Consider the following 19,537-nt stretch of genomic DNA (forward strand, 5'->3'; position numbering starts at 1 on the left):
AAAGACAGTTACAGCACTCGACCCAAGATTTAAGAATCTGAAGTGCCTTCCAAAAATCTGAGAAGGAGGTGGTGGGGGAGCATGCTTTCAGAAGAGTTAAAAAAGCAACACTCCAATGCGAAAACTACAGAACTGAACCACCAAAAAAGAAAATCAACCTTAGAACATAAGAACAGCCATACTGGGTCAGACCAAAGGTCCATGAAGCCCAGTATCCTGTCCTCTGACAGTAGCCAATGGCAGGTGCCCCAAAGGGAATGAACAGACAGATCATCAACAAGTGATCCATACCCGTCACCCAGTCCCAGCTTCTGGCAGAGGCTAGGGACACCATTCCTGCCCATCCTGGCTAATAGCCATTGATGGACCTATCCTCCATGAATCTATCTAGCTCCCTTTTGAACCCCGTTATAGTACTGGCCTTCACAACACCCTCTGGCAAGATGTTCCAGAGGAGGACAGTGCGTTACGTGAAAAAATACTTTCTCGTGTTTGTTTTAAACCTGCTACCTATTAATTTCATTTGGTGGCCCCTTGTTCTTGTATTATGAGAAGGAGTAAATAACACTTCCTCTATACAACTCATGATTTTATAGACCTCTATCATATCCCCCCTTAGTCACCTCTTTTCCAAGCTGAAAAGTCCCAGTCTTATTACTCTCTCCTCATACGGAAGCCCTAATCATTTCTGTTGAACCTTTTCCAAGTCCAATATATCTTTTTTGAGATGGGGCGACCACATCTGCATGCAATATTCAAGGTGTGGGCATACCATGGATTTATATAGAGGCAATATCATATTTTCTGTCTTATTACCTATCCCTTTCTTGATGATTCCCAACATTCTGTTCACTTTTTTGACTGCCACTGCACATTGAGTGGATGATTTCAGAGAACTATCCACAATGATTCCAAGATCGCTTTCTTGAATGGTTACAGCTTATTTAGACCCCATCATCATATATGTATAGTTGGGATTACGTTTTCCAATGTGCATTACACTTTGCATTTATCAACATTAAATTTCATCTGTCATTTTGTTGACCAGTCATCTAGTTTTGTGAGATCCTTTGCATTATCTCCTGCAATGTAAACGAACTTGTTTGTCTGAGTGATTGGTTGAACAAGAAGTAGAACTAAGTGGAATTGTAGGCTCTAAAGTTTTACACTGTTTTGTTTTGAGTGGTTTTTTTTTGTCCATAAGACTACATTGGTAAGTCCAACTTCCATGATAAAGATATTGTACTAACGTACTTGTATTAGGTGAATTGAAAAATACTATTTACTTTGTTTTTTACAGTGTAAATATTTGTAATCATAATTATAAAGCGATCACTGTACATGTTGTATTCTGTGTTGTAATTTAAATCAATTTGAAAAATGTAAAAATATCCAAAAATATTTAAATAAATTGTATTCTATTAGTGATTAATCGCAATACTTTTTTTAAATTGCTTGACAGCCCTAAAAAAAAAAAAAAAAAAAAAAAAAAAAAGAGTTTAGTTATTTCAAAGAAGGACCTTAATCTTCTGAAAAAGAACGTAGGGTAGGCTATCAGTTTGAGAAAACAGTGGCATTGGACACCCACATATCATGGGTTGCAAAACTGATATTTATCTTCCATTTGTTTGTAAGTTAAGACTTTAGTCTGCCAATCTCTTATGCAGATTTCACTTAAATTTTTAGATCATTCTGGATTGTAAGTATGCACAGTTTCACCCCTTAAATTTATATATTATGCATAATGGCATCGAAAGTTCAGAATATCTTCAGTCATTCTGTGAGTTTCTTCATAACATAGCAAGCCTGTATTTCAGAAGACTAAGTTCAACTACACATTTATAGGTGTTGCTTACAATCAAAAGCTTGGTTTCCCAATTTCAGCTTCTAATCCTCTTGTAGAACATGAAGTCCAAACTTGATACTGAAAAAAAATCCTGCCAACTCAGCTAAAAAACTGAAAACAGGCCAACTGCGCTTGGCTTTCACTGTTTAAGTTTTATTCAAGTAACTTCCACGATAGTCTACATAAAGAAAACGCTACTCACAGGACTATATAGGCCATTCTTTCCCCTCAGAAAGAATTGTTCTGTCTAGTATATATGGGGGGTTTTTTTAATTTATTTCAAAGACGGTGTTGTATAGATAGCTTTTAGAAAGACAGCTTTTGCTGTTGTTTTAGTGGCATTTAAGTTATCATCTTGCTTCATTATCTGAAAAAAATGAAGTTAAAAAACCTTAAGTGTAACAGACATATGATAAAAAGAAAAGGAGTACTTGTGGCACCTTAGAGACTAACAAATTTATTTGAGCATAAGCTTTTGTGAGCTGTAGCTCACTTCATCGGATGCATCCATACCAGACATATGATAATGTGTGGCAATAAACAAAGCAGCTGACTGAAAGAAGGACTACTGACACAGCAGATCTACTCCTTCAATTAAATCAGAGCAATTTAACATTGGAATTCTAGTTCACTCCATGGACAGTAAGCAACAAACATCAGCAATGTTTTACTATTATGATACTCAAAACCAAACATGGTTAAGCAGTTTCTTAAAGTGCGGTGAATAATAAATTACTAGCCAAACATGTTTACCTTCCCCATTTCAGAATCTCAAAGCACCTTATCAATAATTAAGCTTCTCAACATCTGTAAGAGAAGTATTAACCCAGTTATAACCAAGTGGATGCTGTGGCTTTGGGCAAGTCAGTTAAGTCCGTTTCAGGGAACTGAACAGCTACAGATCTGTACTTCAGCCACAGGACCATTCTTCCCATAAATTTGCTTGGAAATTAGGTTAACCAGCATAGAGACAAGCATTCTCTCCTGAACATTTGCCATTTCCAAAGTGCCTATCCACCTGACATCCAAGTGCTGCGACATAAGAATTGGAGTTCTGTCCAGAAACCTTTTGGTTGTTGTCTATCAGAAAGAGGAGAATGCTCTTCTGCATCACTGTTCATAGGAATGACTGATGTTCTGGGAACCACCCAGACTAGTAAGTGGCAACGTTACCTCATGCTCTGTAACCTTGGTGCCCTTAATGCTGTGCAACTATGGTCCCAAACCCTGGCACCAGTAGCCAGCCCACAAGCATAAGGTTTCACCCCCTGAGTCTCATCAGCCTAGTCACTCCTTGCAGTGACATCAAAAGCCCTTCCAGTCCCAAGTTTTCCCAAATGTGTCCTCCCTGAGTTCTTAAGTATTAAGAGACTCAAATCAGTCCCCTCTAGTTCATCACCCCCAAACATGTGAAACAAGCCCCCACAGTTATCAGTGTGCTTTGGCACTCACACTTCATAGTTTGCACCTGCTTGTGGTAAAAATATAATTTATTTAACCACAGATTCAGAGATGAAATATTAAGGGAAAGCAAACATACATGATATACAGAAAATAAACAGACAACCTCAGGCTTTACATTTCCCTTTTCTAATCCAAGTTACGCGTTGCCTTTGAACACTATTCCTGCATTGATGAAGAGGTGGAGTTAAACAATGATGAGGAGCTCCTGGCCAGGTTGCCCCGTGGGGCAGGCAGCCAGGAACTCTTCAGCACTTTGAAGGTGTCTGGCCAGTCTCAGCAGTTGCTCTCCGGCGAGCAAGAAGCAGGAAAGGAGATGCCTGGGAAGCGGTTTGCGTAGTTCAGAGGTGGGTTCAGGGTATAGAAATGTACAAGGCTGTCTGTGTTCCTCTGTGCTGGACACTTCTCTGTGCAGCTAATCAGTACAGCAGAACAGGGTGTTGATGCACGCCAAGATCTCATGGGAATCCTCCAGAGAGATCTCTAGGAAGTTTTCCTGGAGGTATTCTGCAATCCCCTGCTGAAGGTTCTTTGGCAGAGCTGCTCTTTTCCTTCCCCCATTGTAGGAAGCTTTCCTGTGCTATTCGGCAATTACTTGTGACAGGACCAAAGCAGCACACAGGCGAGTAGCATAGGGACTAGGGCAGAAGCCACAAGCATGTAGTAGACATACCCTTGCTTCCCTGCTTACCCTCAGCAATGAGATATACAATGACCCCCAACTATGGAAAAGTGTGGGAGAATTTTAGAGTTTTTCCCCCTAGTCACTGTACCACAACCCTTACAGAGCATATAGGGACAAATTAGAAAGGCCAAGACACAAAATCAGATTAAATTAGATATGGACATAAAAGGTAACAAAACAAGACAACATTTTACAAATACATTAGAAGTAAGAGGAAGACCAAGGACATGGTAAGCCGATCACTCAAAAAGGAGGGAAAAATAGTAGAAAATGCAACAACAACCGAAATGCAAAACAATTTTTTTTGTTTCACTTTTCATCAAAAAGGCTAGCAGTGATCAAACAACTAACATAGCTAACATCTGTATAAAAGGGGTAGGACCGGAGGCTAAAATAGGGAAAGAACCCATTTAGAATTACTTAGACAAGTTAGTGTCTTCAAGTTGACAGGGCCTGACAAAATACATCCTAGAATACTTAAACTAACAGAAGACATCTCTGAGCCATTAGTGATTATATTTGAGACCCGTGGAGGATGGGAGAGATCCCAGAGGACTGAAAAAAGGCCAAACATAATACTTATATGTTAAAAGGGAAATAAGGACAACCCAGGGAAATATAGACCCGTCCAATTAACTTTGGCACCCACAAAGATAATGGAGCAAACAATCAATTTGTAAGCACCTAAAAAAAGAAAGATAAGCAACAGTCAACATGGATTTATCAAGAACAAATCACAACAAGCTGGGACGTGCTCAAGGGGAGGCAAGCAGAGGCACGGGCCAGGGTCACAGAGGGACCTGACAGTTCTTCCAGCCTCGTGGCCACGGTAGGGACACAGAACATGCCCCTCCAAAAGCCATCAAATGTTTAATCCCTGTACACGCCCCTGCATCAAGTCAACGTGATATCCTCCTTTGACAGAGAAACAAACCTTGTGGATGGGGGAAAGCAGTAGATGTGATGTATCTCAACTTTACTAAGGCTTCTGATTCTGTCTCACATGATCTTCTCATAACTTGGGTGAGAATTTTCCCCAAAGGGACTAATGCCCCCTTCTCCCCTTCTGCAGATGGGGCTGGCCCAAGACCCCCTGCTACCTGGCCACGCAGGGCTTGCCTGGCCTAAGCCTCTCTCCTGAGCCCGCCCTCCCATATAGGGCTGGTATTGCTGCTCCCCCCGCCCCGCACATTCCTCTGTGTCCCACTAGAGGGTCACACCCCACCTTTCTGGCAAAATGCAGAGTTTTGCCCAAAAAATCGGGATGGCCAATACAGGGCTTTAAAAAGGACTGTCCCAGCCAAAACGGGACATATGGTCACCCTACTCATAAGCAAACTAGGGAAATATAGTCTAGACAAACCTACTATACGGCGGGTGCACAACTGGCTGAAAAACAGTACTCAGTTATCTCTTGTTCATAGTTAAGCTGGAAACGCATATTGAGTGGGGTCCTGCAGGGATCGGTCCTGGGTCCAGTTCTATTCAATATCTTCATAAATGATTTAGATAATGGCAAAGAGAGTACACTTAAAGTTAGCAGATGATACCAAGCTGGCAGTGGTTGCAAGAGCTTTGGAGGACAGATTAGAACTCAAAATTACCTTGACAAACTGGAGAAATGGTCTGAAATCAATAGGATGCAATTTAGTATGGAGAGACTCAAAGTATTCTACTAATGAAGGAACAATCAATTGCACAGATCCAAAATGGAAAATGACTGCCTAGGAAGGAGCATTGCTGAAAAGCATCTTGAGGTTATAGTGGATCACAAACTAAACAGAAAGCAATACTGTTGCAAAAACATTCTGGAATGTACTAACAGGAGTATTGTAAGAAAGACATGAGTAAGGCTGAGAGTTTATCACAGAAGTCATGGATTCTGTGACTTTCTGGGACCTCTGACTTCTGAAGCGGCAGGTACAGCTGGCCCAGGGGCTGCCTGAGCAGCTCGGGCAGCCCCTGAACAGCCACACAGGCCGCTGCTAGGGCACTCTTGGCCCTCCCCGCCCCACTGCCAAAGCAGCACCAGCAGGAGTTTGGGTGTGGGAGGGGGCTCAGGGCTGGGAGTTTGGGTGCGGAAGGGGGTGAGGGCTCTGCGTGGCACTTACCTCAGGAAGCTCCCCAGAAGGGGAGACAAGTCCCTCCCTCAGCTCCTAGCTCCGCGTGCTGCCCCTGCCCCAAGTGCTGGCTCCACAGCTCCCATTATCTGGGATCTGTAGCTATTGAAAGCTGCAGGGGTGGTGCCTGCAAGCGGAGACAGCGCACAGAGCTAGGAGCTCAGGGAGGGATAGGTCGCCGCTTCCAGGGAGCCACAAGGAGCTAGGTAGGGAACCTGCCAGCCCCGGCACGCCCCACCCCTGAACACCCGTGGCGCCCCCCACCCCAAGATTTAGTCAGGAGTATATAGTACAAGTTATAGACAGGTCACGGACCATGAATTATTGTTTAGTGACTGGTCCATAACTTTTACTTAAAAAAAAAAAACCACATCTGTGACTAAAATGTAGCCTTAGACATGAGAAGTAATTCTACTACTACTCCGCACTGATAAGACCTCAGCTGGAGCACTCTAGCCAGTTGGGGGCACCACAGTTTTGGAAAGATGGGGCCAAACTGGAATAAATCCACAGAAGAGCAACAAAAATGATTAAAGGTCTAGAAAACACAGGGGAAAGATTAAACAAACTCAGTTTTTTCAGTCTGGAATAGAGAAGATAGAGGGTGGACATAATAACAGTCTTCAAGTACATAAGTGTTACAAAGAGGAGGGTGACAAGTTGTCCTCCTTAACCACTGAGGACAGGATAAAATGTAATGGGCTTAAATTGTAGCGAGAGAGATTTAGGTTAGACATTACGAAAAGCTTCCTAACTGTAAGAGTAGTTAAGCACTGAAACAAATTACCTAGGCAGGTTATAGAATCTCCACCAGTGCAGGTTTTTAAGAACAGGTTAGACACACACCTATCAGGGATCATCTGATTCCTGCCTCAGTGCAGGGGACTGAATAGATGATCTAATGAGGTCCCTTCTAGTCCTACATTTCTATGATTCTATTAACAGAACATTTAGGGATAAAGAGGTTTCTGAAGATACTCAGTGAGTTCAGGATCACATTCTCCAAAACATTCATGTGCAACCAGGGCCGTCCCTAGCTATTCTGGTGCCCTACACAGCACCCCTGTGGGGGGGAGGGGGGCAGGCTTGGGGGAAAGGGAGGAACCACCCCTCAGCACTCACCAGCAGTGCGGTTGGGGCCGGGCCACTGGACTTCCCGCCCCTGGTGAGTGCAGGCCCGGCCCTGCTTCAGTCCTCAGGGGAGCGGGGATGGAGCGGGAGTGGAGCAGGGGCAGGGCAGAGGCTTTGGGGAAGGGGTGGAGCGAGGCCAGGGCTGGGGTGGAGCAGGGGCGGAACAGGCGAAGCAGGGGCTGGAGCAGCATGCAGCTGTGTAGGGAACCAGAAAAGTACAGCTGCATACTTTGCGTATTGGTAAGGACAGCCCTGTGTTCAACTGCTAGTCTTACAGAGAAGAAATTCAACTGATAGGCCGCCTTTCTGCATTTGCTCCCATACCAGACTGGACACAGCTGGCAACCATAGTCACCATTTGGAGTATGGAATTAGGAAGCACTACATTAATGTACTACACACTCAGCAGCCCCCACCGTAACCTATTGGTAATCTTACCCGCACAATTAAACTGAGGCTTTTACTCTGACTGGCACTAGGTTTACTTTTTAAAGTTAGAAGCTAAAGTGTTTATTTAGTTTAATAGATTTTCTTTAGCCCAATTAACAACTAACTTAAACTAATTTAGAAGCCTACTCTCCCTCTGTGCAAACTCCTATTCCAACTGTTAGCTACTTCTCTCAAGTCTCAAGAGAAGTCTTGAATCCCTTCCTGGGCAGATGACCTTGAGCAGGAAGACAGCAGAATCTAGGAGATCTAACTTTTCATTAACTCCATAGACCAAATCATGAATGCCAATTATTATGCTCCTTTCTAATCCAAATGGAGGAGACACTGCCACATCACCTGCATGAGACCCTGAATCCTTACCATATTTTTCCATGCACAATCTCAACTGAAGTTTTTTTAAAAATAGGATTCTTTTAGAAATAAACAGGAGTTGGGTAAATTGTTTTGGAATCAACTGTTTAGAGGTTTGCCTGCCAAGATTCTCTGAACATGGTCTAGCTCGGGGTGGGCAAACTTTTTGGCCCGAGGGCCACATCGGGGTGCAAAACTGTATGGCGGGCCGGGTAGGGAAGGCTGTGCCTTCACAACAGCCTGGCCCCTGCCCCCTATCCACCCCCTCCCACTTCCCTGACTGCCCCCCTCAGAACTCCTGACCCATCCAACCCCCCCTGCTCCTTGTCCCCTGATTTCCCCCTCCTGGGACCCCCCTGCCCCAAACCACCACCCCCCCGGGACCCCCTACCCAACCCCTGCACCGCCGCCACCCCCTTACCATGCCACTCAGAGCAGCAGGAGCTCGCAGCCCTGCTGCCTGCGCAGTGGCGTAACTGCGGGGGAGGGGGAACAGCAGGGGAGGGGCTGTGGGCTAGCCTCCCAGGCAAGGAGCTCAGGGGCCGGGCAGGACAAGTCCCACGGGCCAGATGTGACCTGTGGGCCATAGTTTGCCCACCTCTGGCCTAGCTGATTAACAATTTATGCCACAAGAGCAAACTGCCCTGTAGGCAGAATGAAAGTCTGAAGTTACTTGTATGAACTTCACTGAAGCACGAAGTGCAAGTAAAACAAAGCAGGCAGCAAAACCATCCATCCAAGAACTTAATTAAGACACAACCCTCAAAGAAACATTTAAATAGCAACCTGAAAAATGTATCAGAAACCTACTAACAACGGCCAGTTATGAAAGACAGGAACTACTCACTGGGAAGCACTCCCAAATCCCTAGCAGTGCAAAGGGGAGAAAGAAAAGAGCATCCTGCCTTTTCCTTGCAGCTGCATCATATTTTGCATCAACCCTTAAAAAAAAAAAGGTGGGGGGGGGGAGAACAGGACCTTTTTTCCTTCTTTTATCTCCCCTCCCACTCAGACTGCTGTAAAGAGAAGGGTAGAAAAGTAACATTCATATTCCCCTGTTCTCTCCCACACACTCTGTCTTTGCCTCTTTAAGTCTGTTTTCTGTATTTCTTACCCTTTTGTTGTCTCTCTTTTGTGGTTGGTTTTGTTTTTTTTTCTGGTTTCCTCTTCCCAGTCTCCATGGGATTATACCCCACTTACCATGAAAAGCCATAGTGAAGCAAATACTTGTAACACTTGTGTTTTACTATTTAGCTTGAGGAGTAAGAGTGAAGCTTACTAGAACTGCATCAGTTCCATACTGTGCTACTAAAGTCCTAAATATTGGAAGTCTTCCCACTGGACACCAGAAAGTACTTTTTCCAAGCTTTGATTTAAACAGGAAGATGCATTAACACTAGTGTTCTACAGGATTTGAAAAATCCTACTTGCTATAGGAGACTCTTAAATTGTTACGAGTGAGTGAAAAGTCAAATACCACTAACTCCTTCAGAACCAAAGCTTTCGTTGAGGGACAGCATCAAATTGATTTTAATTGACTGTTTTCATAAAATAGAATGATAGAGCACCCCAGGATTTTTTTTTACATTTTTGAGTTATTTAAAACTGCAGGTGTTTGTGAACCCTGTTGATGTTTGTAAGGCTCTTTTCAGAAACTGACTATAAAGAGGAAGTGACTGAAACCCACCACATACGTAAAAAAATAGTTTGCGCTAACTTTTCCATTTTAATAACCAAGGCCCTGATACGACAATAAGATCCTCACAGGTGGATGACAAAGATGCAGGGGAGCCTCACCAAATGCAACAGGATTCCAGGCTGGCAAAGGAACTCAATTTAAGATCAGGATTTTAGGCATAATTTATAGCAGGTACAAAGATTTCAGACATGAGTATACTTCTTAACGTTTGTTACCCCCTTGAAAAAGTTACCTCTAGCCCGTATGGTTACGGTCATTTCATATTTGGAAGGCTATTTTTGTAAGTTGACGCAAAGCTGTCTTATTAAGAAGAGACAGCTCTAGTACCTTGGCTGCTGCCCATTGCTTTCCCAAGCTACAGCAGAGTCTTTACTACTGCTATTCAGTTAATAGAGCAGGATCTAAAAACAGCATCAGTATAGGAAGCCCAACACGCTCCCCTTTCCACTAGCTGGCATGGGAGGCTTTCCCAGCTGGAGGCTGGGGCCAGTCTTCTGTATCTGGCTTTGACTAGTAGTTTTAGTCCCCTAGGTACTGGGTTTCTGCTAAAATCGTTTAAGTTCTATGCATGAGGTAGATATGGACAAGAGTGGAAAGTAGGGAAGTAAGGAGAGGAAAGAGCAAGACTCTCATAAGAGTGTGGAGGCAAAAGAAAAACCTGAAAATGTTGTCGAGAAAACAAGCCATGTTCTATAGGGGTTTAAAAAAAAATAGATGGGAGTGAAGTCAAGAAGGGAAAAAGGTATGACAAATGTAAGATACATGGCATGTTGAATACATTTTTAAAATGTATTCAACAGAAAGGCGATTGACAGTGTTACTATTAAATACACGGACAGGTTTTAGAGTAGCAGCTGTGTTAGTCTGTATTCGCAAAAAGAAAAGGAGTACTTGTGGTACCTTAGAAACTAAAAACAACAAATTTGTTATTAAATACACTATATATCAGTTTTATTTCTTTAATTGGTAGGGGGTGCCAGCACAGGTACACAAGGATACACTGCATAAGGGTGCAAGCCTCCCAGCCTGGGCTCACAGACTCATGCTATTCTTAAAGCGCTTGCTCAAGTCTGTGGACCCAGGCTGGGAGGCTCACTCCCAGATGCAGTGTAGACATACCCTTACACACTTAACAAAATTAATTCTTGAGCTACAAAGGGTCAGGTAAATTTTTTAAGCCCTGGTAACAATCTGTTTTGTCACAACTTTTCACACTTGGCTCAGAATTAAGGGAGAAGGGGACAAGAATTTTGAAATACATCTAAAAGCATGTCTGAAGTAAACATGAATGACCTGTTACCGTTTACAGCTTTTTCCATATACCTGTATCTCTCCCAATACTGGCAAATACTGTACCAAACGTGATTCCCCACATGTTAAAGGAAAAACTCGAATGCAGTAAGAGAATATTCTATTTGTCTAATTACAAAATATTATATTTAAGAAATTTTAACAATCTAATTAAAACATTAGTAAACAAAGACAAAGCCATCTTCTTAACAGTTTGATAATGACAAGCCAGCCAGAATCACTTTGCCTTGCAAGTCAGGCTTATACTAGCAATGAAAGCCTATTATTTAGGCTGCCAATAGCAACACTAGTTCTTTCAGTTGCACTTGGCATCAATCTTGGCTTCTGCTGTGGGGCAAGGTTTAATCTAAATGGCAGCCTCCATTGGGAGACAACAGAGGTGGGCGAGATAATATCTTTTACTGGAGCAACTTCTGTCGGCGAAAGACACAAGCTGATTTCCATTGTTCCTTACAACAGTGGTCTTATTCTTATCTGCTTCTTGTGGCCTTCCAGTTGCTGGTTAGCTAGTCCCGTCCAGTCAGTATCTATCCTCCATACTCTGTTTTACTAGGGAGATCTACAGCTGGCTAGTAAATCACACAATTGTCTGGTTTGCTTTGCCCTACACAGACCAAGAATCCACTGTAGATAAGACAAACCAGTTTTCTGATTTTTTTAAGCACTGTTTGAGACCTGTGTCAACAAGACACACAGAAAGCAGAAATATATTTAATGTTATAAGGAAAAAATGACTCTACTTCTCTAATATTATTTCATATACATTTCTGTAACAGTTCATTACATGTTTCTTTACCAGCTGTCAAGTTATACTAAAATACTGTCAGCCTATATCCCCTGACATGCTAGCCAACTCAAGTTATGACCATGGGGATGCCCCACACACCTGAGTTATCAGCAACACTCAGCTTATTACCAGAGTTAACTTTACAGATAAGACCAGCTCATAAAACAGTAGTTAGCAGTAACAACATGTAGAGAAAGCGTGTAACTACTTTCAGATTCCAGGTTCTCGCGTTTGCTAACCTGGCAATTAATAAAAAACAAGCCAGATGGGGAGATCATCAAGCTCAGTATTCCAGAAAGCCATTATTATAGTTACTGTCTAAGCGGGAAGAGGCTCGATTTTCATAGGTGCACGCTCCCACTGACTTCAACTGGAATTGTGACAGCTAATACTTCTGAAGAAAAAAAAAAAAATCTAGATTTTAAGTTGAAAACTTCAAATAACTTGATAAATATTCAATATCTAGTGTAGTTAGTTTAGAACATCATTAATTTTGGTTTCAAATAATTTGAGCCATGGGATATAGTGCACTAGAAACTATCTATTTTTGACATGTTCTTTGGACTTCACTGTTCAATATCCTGGTCAACCATGAACACACATTTTGTAAGGGTAAGGGTCAGTGGGAGAAAGTTCACTTACCGAATAGTGAACAGCGGGAGAACAATAGATGTATTAAACGACTAGTCATATTGAAATGATATAAACGATGCATAAATAAGACTTCAAAATATTTAAGAAGAGAACTTTGGCCTTGTAATGATCCAAGATGGCATCTACAATAACACTGACAAACTGGTAGCTGAGAGAGACAGGGAAAGAGAATAAGTAAACATATAGCTACCAATAAAACTTTACACATCTTTACTGAAAAGTTTCAGAGTAACAGCCGTGTTACTCTGTATTCGCAAAAAGAAAAGGAGTACTTGTGGCACCTTAGAGACTAACCAATTTATCTGAGCATAAGCTTTCGTGAGCTACAGCTCACTTCATCGGATGCAAGCAGCTGTAGCTCACGAAAGCTTATGCTCAAATAAATTGGTTAGTCTCTAAGGTGCCACAAGTACTCTTTTTACTGAAAAGGTTTTAGCAGTTTTCCTTCAAGAACAGAAAGGTTCCGGTTTTAGGATAACAACGGAACTTGTGCAGGTGATTTCATGTTCCCTGAAAGCTAACAACAGAACATGCCACATTACACTGGCTCTGAACCCTTGGCAGTCATTACCCTGAAACAGAATTAGGGCACTTTCAACTAGGCTCTGTGCTGTATCATCCACGCTGACCTCACTCATATCTTTCCAAACTTCACTAATTCATATTGGACCTTCTGTACATGCCTGAGGTCCCATGGCATGGAAAAAGAATGGCTGCACATGACCCATTTTAAAACTAAACATTTGTTCCATAGTTATGTTTATATGGGCTATTTTAATGCAGTGGCACAAACTTCACACCAGGCCAGAGCAAAAAAAAGAGTTAATGATCTCCACAGAGAACGGGATTTAATTGACTTCAATCCACAATACTTGCCAAAGTTGTCAAGCTTGAAATAAGAGCCCATACAGCTATAGTAAATTATCAGCATATAACAAAAGACACAGAACAAGGCAGGCCTCAGAAGCGCTGTTCTACCCAGAGGAAAGATATCCACCCTCCCTCTTTCAAGGCTCAGAGGAAGCTACACTAGGCTACCAGCAATCCTCAAGCCCTGCAATGGAACATGGGACTGCTTGCAGCCTCTTGGGCCTCTGCTAATGACTTTTGCTAGATAATCTGTCCAACTTGCATTTTGCTGTGATGCTAGGAGTACCTTTCCCAGACCGGAAGAAGAGCTCTGTGTGGCTCGAATGCTTGTCTCACTCAGCAACAGAAGTTGGTCCAGTAAAACATATTACCTCACTCACCTCGTCTCTCTAATATCCTGGGACGGACACTACTATTACACTGCATACGAGACTCCATAAAGCAATGGTCCCCAAACTATGGTGTGCACAGAGGAATGTTCAGGTCAGCCCCCGCAGGGTGTCAGGAGGGAGTGCCACCCAGTCCTGCTCTGCCCCCGGCTCCACTCCTGGCCCGAGCTCCTGGGGGTGGGGGAGCAAAAAAGTTTGGGAGTCCCTGCCATAAAGCCATTCTACAATCGTTTCATGTACAGGAGACAAAGGATGTCAACAAGAGTCCAGCACACTAAACGTGATCTCTCACCTTAAAAATGGATACTTCTTTTCTGACATGATTTATATTATATCAAATAAATCAATATAAAAGCCCTAGAATAATTGGATTATTCTACCCAATAGCCAGTACAGTCCAGCATGCACTAAGAAAGAGACAAATCCACAGAGGATCTATTAGTTGAAGAACTTAAGCTACTTCAAAGGACCCATATACAGGTGGTTTTTTTTAAACTGGAAAAAATTACACAGATTTTATATATAGATGTAGATTTTTTTTTTTTTTGGGGCTGGCATTACACTGAGAACAGAGTCAGTGTAATATTAGGCAGCAAAAAATAAATAAATAAATAAAAAAGCTAAATTTGAAGAGACCAAATCAGTACATTACTTTTCTAACAAAACGTGGGGGTAATATGTCTGATAATAGTTGGAGACAACAACTCTGACTATTCTTCAACAGATTGTAGATAAAACAAGAGGAAAAACAAACAACTGATTTTAACATTTAGCATCTGGACATCATAACGGTAGCTCTGCTCTCAATTACTCTATTATGTTTCAGGTAAGACAAAATATTGTTTTGACAACTTTAGATGTAATTGGTTTCTTGTCATGAAAAGATTTACTTTTTATTTACTGAAAAATTAAAGTTCCTTAATATTAGGAGTTCCTCTTAATATAGCTCATTAAAGAGTTAACCATTACCTGGATTCCCACAATAGGCAAAAAGTACTTATTGCAGTTATAATTCATCCAATCAAAAAACAACCTCAAATTAAATTCAAGATGCTAGGACCATTTTGTTGATAATGTTCCCGAGCAATCACAAGAGGTTCAGAATATTAACAAAGACATTATCAAACAAATCACATGAGCAGACAAATTTGTAATCTCCCAGTTCAGAGGAAAAACAAACAGTTGAAACAAAATAAAAAACCAAAACAAAAAAAACCACCAACTTGACCCGAAAGAAAGGCCACCACTTTCAACTACAAATTTCCACTATTCTCTTCTAGCTGACACTGCATGTTTGCGACCTATAATTTTTCTTCAAGATGCTTAGCTCAAAATTTAAGCTCAGGTATGAAATATATGTAACTTGGCCATCTAAAAGCATCTATGTTATTTCTTAAAAAAATAAAAAGCATCTTAGATACCACTCACGACGCTTACTTATTAACTTGCTAAAAGTTTGTTTTGTTTTTTGCAGGTAGCAATGCAGGCTATTGGGACAGGAAAGAGGAGAATTACTTTACCAAAATCCAATGTGAGTTCAGTCATTTCTCAGAATTTCATATACAAGGTTTTTCCAATGAATGTAATGTGAAAATACCAATCCGCTAAAAGTTGCATGCTAGTAGTGAATCCGGTTTTGCTATACTTTAGATGGAAAATATTGGAGACAGAATCTCATCAGATTGCGGGCTCCCCAGGACAAAGTCTGTCTCATTTATCTAGGCACAGGAACAGCTAATCAGTGGTTCTCAAACTTTTGTACTGGTGACCCCTTCCACATAGCAAGCCTCTGAGTGCGACCCCCCAATAAGTTTTAAAAAATGTATATATATTTAACACCATTATAAATGCTGGAGGCAAAGTTGGTTTTGGGGTCGAGCCTGACAGCTCATGACCCCCCATGTAATAACCTTGTGACTCCCTGAGGGGTCCGGACCCCTGAGCTAAATTCTAGGCTCAGCTCTGCCATTCAGTCACTCTCTGTGTAATCTTGGGAAAGGTCACTGACTATGCCATTCTCTCAGTTTCCTCATCTGTAACTGAAGGATAATACTGACTGACCTACTTCAATGCCATTTTATGTATTACTTTGAAAATGTAAAGTACTGAAAAATATAAACATATCTGATTGACTGAACATTCCATTGACTGAACATTCCATCCCAAATGCTTTACTGACCCGAACCTCTACATACTACCACTAATTACAACATGGATTTGAAAACTAGAAACTATAACATTATAATAAATCTTTATTCCCATTTTCCATGGCCTTATCACGAGTGCATATGTTTTGGTTTTCAGTCAAACATCACAGATAAGAGAGTTATATGTTCCACTTTCACAATAAATCTCTGAACAAGGTACAATGTTTTTCCACAGGTCAAAAACAGGACAAAGATTCAAGATAAACTTATCAAACAACTCCTTGTAGGAAGTTTTTTAAGAAAGGGGGCAGGGGGGAGACCCACACACCACGATTTAAGTCCCTACAAATAATCCAAGCAGAATTATCAAGAAATTCATCTGTGGATTTAAATTAGTTGCTCCTACTCTTCTATGTGCAAGTAACAATTTGATCAGATTTCAGTTTTCCTTAACCACAGGTTTCAGAGTAGCAGAGGTGTTAGTCTGTATCCGCAAAAAGAAAAGGAGTTCTTGTGGCACCTTAGAGACTCTGCTCAAATAAATCTGTTAGTCTCTAAGGTGCCACAAGTACTCCTTAACCACAGTTTTTCTTCCATCTTATAGCAATCAGCTATAAATAGTGAGAGTAAACAGTAGACTAAAAATATTTACATTACTTTTTAAACTCACAGAGCTCTACTAATTAAACATGAACCCCTGAATAAAGACATTAAAAAGCAAAAATATATACTTCAGCTTGGTTTTAAACAAAATACAGACTACACTGACATTAAAACTGTGCTTTTATTGCTTCTTTGAGATCAGTTCTCAGGGCAGCATGCTCAGAAACTGCATGCCATTTTCAACAGCATAGTTAGCTTCTTCAGTTCGTTACCAATTGACATTTAAAAACATTGGTGATGTGCACACCAAATGCCATGATACAAAATACTATAATAAAAAACCACAAGGAAAGAAAGTCCTTACCTGTAAATCTGTCTTCAGCCATTTGGAATCAAACCTAGTTTGAGCAGCCAGACAAAAAGGTTCAGAAGACATTTTCCTTCTCCAGACCTCTCCAGGCTGGCAGAGTCGCCAGACCTGTCAGTGGAGGGGGAAAAAAATCTAGTAGATAAAATAAGCTATACAAAGTTATTCTTGGTAATACCAGAAAAATTCCCATTTCCTCTAAGGTTGTATTTATATGACTCTTCCTATCTCACATAGGAGCTGACACCCTGACAATGCATAAAGGGGAGGAAAGAAGGAAAAGGTAGCAACAACGCTATTCAGACCACAAACCTTCCCCTCCCGAGGATAGTGAAAACATCCTTTCTGATGCACGGAAGGATGCCATCAGAGGCCCGGGCTGCTGTCTCTGCCCCTCAGACCCGTAAATGGTGCATGAAATAAATAATTGATCCAGAGTACGCAAGCAGCCGACAAACCCAAAGCTAGTACCGTTTTTACACACGCGCACGCGCGCCCGTGCACACACACACACAGCTAGACAGTGGTGGGAGGTTTCTATGATGCTCCTCTCCAAATACAGCATCCTCTTCCCCTTCAAGCTCAGCCAAGGCCCGTTGTCACCATCCCCCCTACATTACTGCTCGAATTCGTCCTGTAATACGGTCTGCGGGCCGGGGACCTGGCCTCAGTACCGGTTAGTAAAGCCCCGATCACCTCGAAATCCAGTTAGCTAGGAACGCAGTCCGGGCGCCCCGGGGGACCCAGGCTTCTGTGCAGCAGCAGCAGCCGCCCCGCCGCCACCATGGCTCTGCCGGTCCCCCCGGGGCCGGGCCGGGCCGGGCCGGTCCCTCTCCCGCCCTCCATTTAACCTCACCGAGACCCCCCATTACATCCCCCGGGACAGGCCTGTCCACCTCCCCTGCCCCGCTAACAGCTGCATCAACAGGCGCCCAAGCAGGGCAGGGCTCAGGCCAGCCCCAGCAGAGAGAACGGGACTCCCCCCGAAGCAGCTCCCGGGAGGTGGGCTCAGCTCGGCCACCAGGGATCCCCCCCGGCGCCTAACAGCGGAGACGCACATCCCCAGTGCGGGGACAGGGGCGGCTCCAATTTCTCACCCCCACAGCACCGAGAGCCGCCCAGACCCCCCGCGCGGGCCGGCTCGCGCGCTGCACTCACCCTCGGCGCCGTCTCCTCGCGCAGCCGCGACACCGCTCGAGCTATTCTTCTCCTCCGACTCCTCGCCCCGCCCCCACCCAATCCCCCTGCGGCGACACCGGAAGTAGGCGGGGCCTGGCCCTCCTCGGCCAATCCCGGAGCCGGCAGGAGGAGCCCATCCACCAATCAGCGTGTAGATAGGGGGCGGGACATCCTGTCTCGTAGCGGGTGGAGCCACAGAGCGGGAGGAGAGTAGGGGCTAGGCACTGATTGCGGGAGGGGCGGGGCTGTGGGGGGAAAGGCCGTTGGCTGTTTGTGTAGCGCGCGCCCCTCCGCCCCCGGGCCTGCGTGGGCCCCGCCGTAAAGCGCTTAGGCGCTAAGCAGCCTAGCGGGGAGCCGAGTTACAGCCCCTGTAAGCGGGGCGGGGGCGGTCCTGCCCTGTGACGTTAACTGGGACCGGTCGCCAGTTGAAAAGGGACCCTGTGGCCTCTCCAGGGCGCTCAAAGTCTGGCTGGAGGCGCAGCGGCTCCAGGCCCTCCCTCCTTGGCTCCCTCAGAAGTACCGACCTGTCCTGTGGCTCCTAGGCGCAGCCCGGGGGCTGCACGCGCTGTCCCCCCTCCACAGGCTCCGCAGCTCCCACTGGCCGGGAACCGTGAGCCATGGGAGCTGCAGGGGCGGTGCCTGGAGGCAAGAGCAGCTGCAGGGGCGGTGCCTGGGGGCAAGAGCAGCTGAGCGGCGCCTCCCTGCCTGCCCCTGAGCCTAAGGACCACAGGGACCTACTGGCCGCTTCTAGGAGCCACCTGAAGTGAACCCGCCTGGAGCCCGCGCCCCCTCCTGCATCCAAACTCCCTCCCACACTCCAATCCTGGAGCCCCTTCCCACACCCAAATTCCCTTCTGGAGCCTGCACCCCCACCCTGAGCTTCTCCTGCACTCCAAACCCCTTGGCCCCAGCCCCCTCCCGTGTCCCAAACCTTCATCTCCAGCTCCACATCAGAGCCTACATCCTGAGCTGGAGCCCTCACCCCTCCCACTCACCTCAACCCCCACCCCAGCTGCAAACCCCCTCCCACATGCCCAACCCCTCATTTCTGTCCCCACCCCAGGGTCTGGATCCCCAACCTGTAGCCCATACCCCCCCACAAACACACACCAAACCCCTGCCTCAGCCTGGAGCCCCCTCCCACACTCTGAACCCAGAGAAGGGGGTGGGGCCTCTGGGAAGGGGCAGGGGTGTTCAGTTTTCTATGATTAGAAAGTTGGCAACCCTTGTAGTGTCTGGTAAAGTATTTTTAAATGGTCAGTAGGGGTGGTCATGGTAAGAGTAGGTTAGTGATGGACTATGAGAATAACTGTCTTGGGTCAGACCAGTTATCCTGCTGTGACAGTGGCCACGGCCAGAAGCAACTAGCAGGCAGACAGTAGGAACACCCTGATCAGCGTGACTGATAGTCATTGATGGTCCTATCCTGCATGAACTTATCTAAGCCTTTTTTGAACCTTCGCAACATCCCCTGCTAGCAAATTCCA

General features: G+C 44.2%; 1 protein-coding gene across 4 annotated transcripts in view; it reads right to left on the reverse strand.

The window, feature by feature from the left end:
- HERC2 (HECT and RLD domain containing E3 ubiquitin protein ligase 2) overlaps positions 1 to 18,119 on the reverse strand; it is a 197,846-nt gene extending 179,727 nt beyond the window's left edge. For 2 of the 4 annotated variants that reach the window (XM_074965634.1, XM_074965610.1), the window contains exons 1-2: positions 18,030 to 18,119; positions 16,869 to 16,982 (exon numbers count right to left, since the gene is read on the reverse strand). In XM_074965634.1, the coding sequence (XP_074821735.1) occupies positions 16,869 to 16,940 (72 nt within the window). In that variant the 5' untranslated portion in view covers positions 16,941 to 16,982; positions 18,030 to 18,119. Of the gene's footprint in view, positions 1 to 16,868; positions 16,983 to 17,183; positions 17,381 to 17,968; positions 18,009 to 18,029 lie in introns of those variants that run through there. The other 2 variants (XM_074965626.1, XM_074965617.1) reach the window with 2 other exon arrangements.
- Between the last annotated feature and the right edge of the window lie 1,418 nt (positions 18,120 to 19,537).

This window comes from Natator depressus, chromosome 1 (genome assembly GCF_965152275.1).
Source record: "Natator depressus isolate rNatDep1 chromosome 1, rNatDep2.hap1, whole genome shotgun sequence".
NCBI lineage: Eukaryota > Metazoa > Chordata > Testudines > Cheloniidae > Natator > Natator depressus.